Source organism: Nicotiana attenuata, unplaced genomic scaffold (assembly GCF_001879085.1).
Source record: "Nicotiana attenuata strain UT unplaced genomic scaffold, NIATTr2, whole genome shotgun sequence".
NCBI lineage: Eukaryota > Viridiplantae > Streptophyta > Magnoliopsida > Solanales > Solanaceae > Nicotiana > Nicotiana attenuata.
This window is the reverse complement of record NW_017671399.1, coordinates 194440-197775: the sequence shown is the minus strand read 5'-3', so window position 1 is coordinate 197775 and position 3336 is coordinate 194440. Positions and strand designations below refer to the sequence as shown.

The window sequence follows — 3336 nt, the reverse complement described above, 5'->3', positions numbered from 1 at the left end:
TAAGTCCAGATATGACTTTATGTACTGCAAATTCAAACGAAGTTGATTAACTTTTCTTCTTTTGTAGATGAAATTAAATGTATATGGTAGAGTGATTTCCTTTTTACAAGTCACACCAACTTAATTGTAGTAGATTAATTGAATAACTTGGATCACATGTGGACCCCCGAAATTGATCTATCATGACCTCATGCAAACGATAGAAACTCCTATAAGTAAAACTACCATTTTCTCTCCTTTTCTACGTAAAAACTTCAATTCCTGCTTTAAATCTCCATGGCTTCTTCCACCAAAAACTACACGATCCTTTTATTTATCACCATTTTAACTATAACTTTTAACAGTGCTTCTGCTGCTGATCCAGATCCCCTCCAAGATGTTTGTGTCGCAGATCTGAACTCAAGTTAGTATTTATTTTTCTTTTAGCAATAACCAACTTCTTATTTCCTCCATGGTTAACTTATAAATAGTTATGGTTTTCATCATAGACAATAATGTCGATCTCTTTTCTCATTGCCTTCACTGTTCTTTAATTTCTCCCAACTGTACAACTTACTCATCGTCTATCAAGAATCTCTGATGTAAACATGATAAGCGTAAGCAAAAAAGTCTAGTTGAAACTATCTTTGGAGCAATTTAACATTCACCCCCCACTCCCAAACCACACACATATGTATATGTATATGTTATCACCGACCACTTATATCAATTCTGAACACTTGTTTTGCCATAAGGATAATATAAAATATTTTTACACAATCAGTGTATATTAACCTATTGTGTAGCTAGGTATACCACCTACTTTATTTTCTAGTTTTCTAATCTCACTTTTTATGGAGGACTTAGTCTTCTGCATCAAATCTTTTTTTTTATATCGTAGTGCTGATTATTCATCTTTAATTACTCCTACAACCTTTTTAAATATATACGTAAAACAGCTATAACGGTGAACGGATTTCCATGCAAAAGGAACTTTACATTCACGCCAGAAGATTTCGCATCAATGGGAATCGCACAACCAGGAGTACCCAATATTTTTGGCACTCGAGTCGCTGTAGCCGACGTATATAACATGCCTGGCCTTAACACACAGGGTGTATCAATGGCTCGAGTAGACTTTGAACGTGATGGTTTAGACCCCCCACATACTCACCCTCGAGCCTCTGAAATTATATTCGTAGAAGAGGGTACATTAGTTGCTGGATTCATCACTACGGACAACGTTTTTATTAACAAGTTGATCACAAAGGGAGAAGTCTTTGTTTTCCCACGAGGGCTCATCCATTTCCAGTTTAACGTTGGCAGAGGTAACGCAACTATTATTGTGGCCTTTAACAGCCAAAATCCTGGTGTTCAGTTAATTGCACTTTCCACGTTTGCGAGTAGACCTCAAATTCCAGAAGAAGTTGTGGCCAGGGCATTCCAAACTAGTGTTGAGGAAGTTCGGGCAATAAGAGCAAGACTTGCACTACCTACTGCAGGCTTACCTTCAGGCCGCCAATGGGACGACCGCAATATGCCCTCTCAATATGATAAACGTGACGACCGTAACATGCACTCACAATATGATAAACGTGACGACCGTGATATGCACTTACAATATGATAAACGTGACGACCGTAATAGGTTCTCACAATATGATAACCGTGACGACCATAATATGTACTTACAATATGATAAACATGACGATCGTAATATGTACTCACGATTTGATAAACTTGACGACCGTAACATGCATTCACAATATGATAAATGTAACGACCGTAATATGTACTCACGATATGATATTATGTAATGACTTAAAACTATATTGTAATCATAATAATAAATAATGGTGGATATATATGAATAATTTCTCAGCTTTTGCTTTTGCTTTTGCTTTTGCTTTTGCTTTTGATTTTGATTTCTCAGAATGCATCTTTGGTGTCTTTTAAATAACGAACTAAATTTCGGTCATTCTTAATTACGTCTGTTGTTATCCTTTTGGGTAAACGGAATACTTTGATCAGTTTATTCCAGTTTAAGCTCAAAGAAGACTTGGGTAAAAATCTTTTCCGTACTTCCACTACAACAAATGTGATCTTTAACCACAAAATCATTAGCTATGATAAAAAATCGTCACTAATTGATCACTTTTCCCGACAAAAATCACATCTCGTACTTAAATGCATTAGAAACATATTTTTAGTGACTAAACACAAATTTCGTAGCAAAAAAATTGTCTACTAAAGTTTTCCACCAAAGTAATGGATTGGCGCCAAATATTGAGTAATATTAGCTACAAATTTAAAGCTATTGGTGACAAATTAGTTTCGTCACTAATGTTGCAGACAATTTGTGACAAATTATTATTGTCATAAAATTAGTTTATTTTGGATACAAAAATATTCCGTCATTAAAGTATGCAGCTAAAATAGCGACAAAATAGAATTTTGTAGTTTTATTTTTGGTAATTAGAGACATTTATTCATAAAATAAACTTAGTAGTCATTACAACATGAGATTTGTCTAGGCCACGCAGTGCCTATCCCATCTCTATTAAAAACTGAAATAGCAAATACAGGCGGATAATAGTACAAGTTTAAATCAGCAAAAGAGTCCAGACTGCATCCATTCTTGGCTAAGGCGTCCGCTACCCCATTAGCTTCTCTGAATGCATGCTTCAATGGTGGTGATCCCACCTCAGATAATAGGGACCTGCAATCATCAATAATATTTTGATAAAGCATTTTTTCATTGTTAATCATGTTAATAAGCTCCTGGCAGTCCGTTTCAATGACTAAAGGGATTAGTCTTTTTTGGATGGCTAGTTGTAGTCCTTGTAATAAGGACATGGCTTCCATTTGGATATTTGTTGCATTGGCAAATCCCTTATTAAACCCAAGTATCCATTTCCCGTTGCTATCTCTAAACCCCCCCCCCCCCCTGTGCCCCCCTTTCCTAGGTTACCTGGACACGATCCGTCTATGTTTAGTTTGTAGGTCTCTAGGTCTGGTGGGTCCCATTTAATGAGGATAGTTCTTTTTGGTGATCTAGTAGGGTTCCAATTGCTGAGGAAGAGGAATTTCGGTGTGCTATTGATCACTTTGCTAAAGTTGGGACATGGGCTACTTTTGTGAAAAATTCTTTCATTTCTCGTGGTCCATACATACCAAAGTAGGAAGGGTAAGAGGATGGGCCTAGTAATGTATTGGTTATAGTGCTTGTTTGATTTTAATTGGTGCTTTAGCCAATGGAAGGTTGATAAATCATTATCCAGGGATGGGTAGTTGTGTTTTATGTGACATTGCCTCCATATTTCCTTCGAGTAGGTGCAAAACGAAGAGCATGTGTTTT

The 3336-nt window shown here is 36.4% G+C and overlaps 1 protein-coding gene across 1 annotated transcript; it reads left to right on the top strand.

Moving 5' to 3' along the window:
• The first annotated feature begins 271 nt into the window (after positions 1 to 271).
• On the top strand, positions 272 to 1934 carry LOC109208048 (germin-like protein subfamily 2 member 1). Its single transcript, XM_019371053.1, has 3 exons — positions 272 to 403; positions 939 to 1691; positions 1912 to 1934. The coding sequence occupies exons 1-3, from the start codon at positions 277 to 279 to the stop codon at positions 1932 to 1934; spliced, it is 903 nt and encodes a 300-aa protein (XP_019226598.1). The 5' UTR covers positions 272 to 276.
• The last annotated feature ends 1402 nt before the right edge of the window (positions 1935 to 3336 follow it).

Coding starts and splice junctions, on each gene's coding strand:
- LOC109208048 (XM_019371053.1), top strand. CDS start 277: ATGGCTTCTTCCACCAAAAACTACACGATCCTTTTATTTATCACCATT. Junction 404..938: donor TGTCGCAGATCTGAACTCAA/GTTAGTATTTAT, acceptor TACGTAAAACAG/CTATAACGGTGAACGGATTT. Junction 1,692..1,911: donor ATATGATAAACATGACGATC/GTAATATGTACT, acceptor TTGATTTCTCAG/AATGCATCTTTGGTGTCTTT.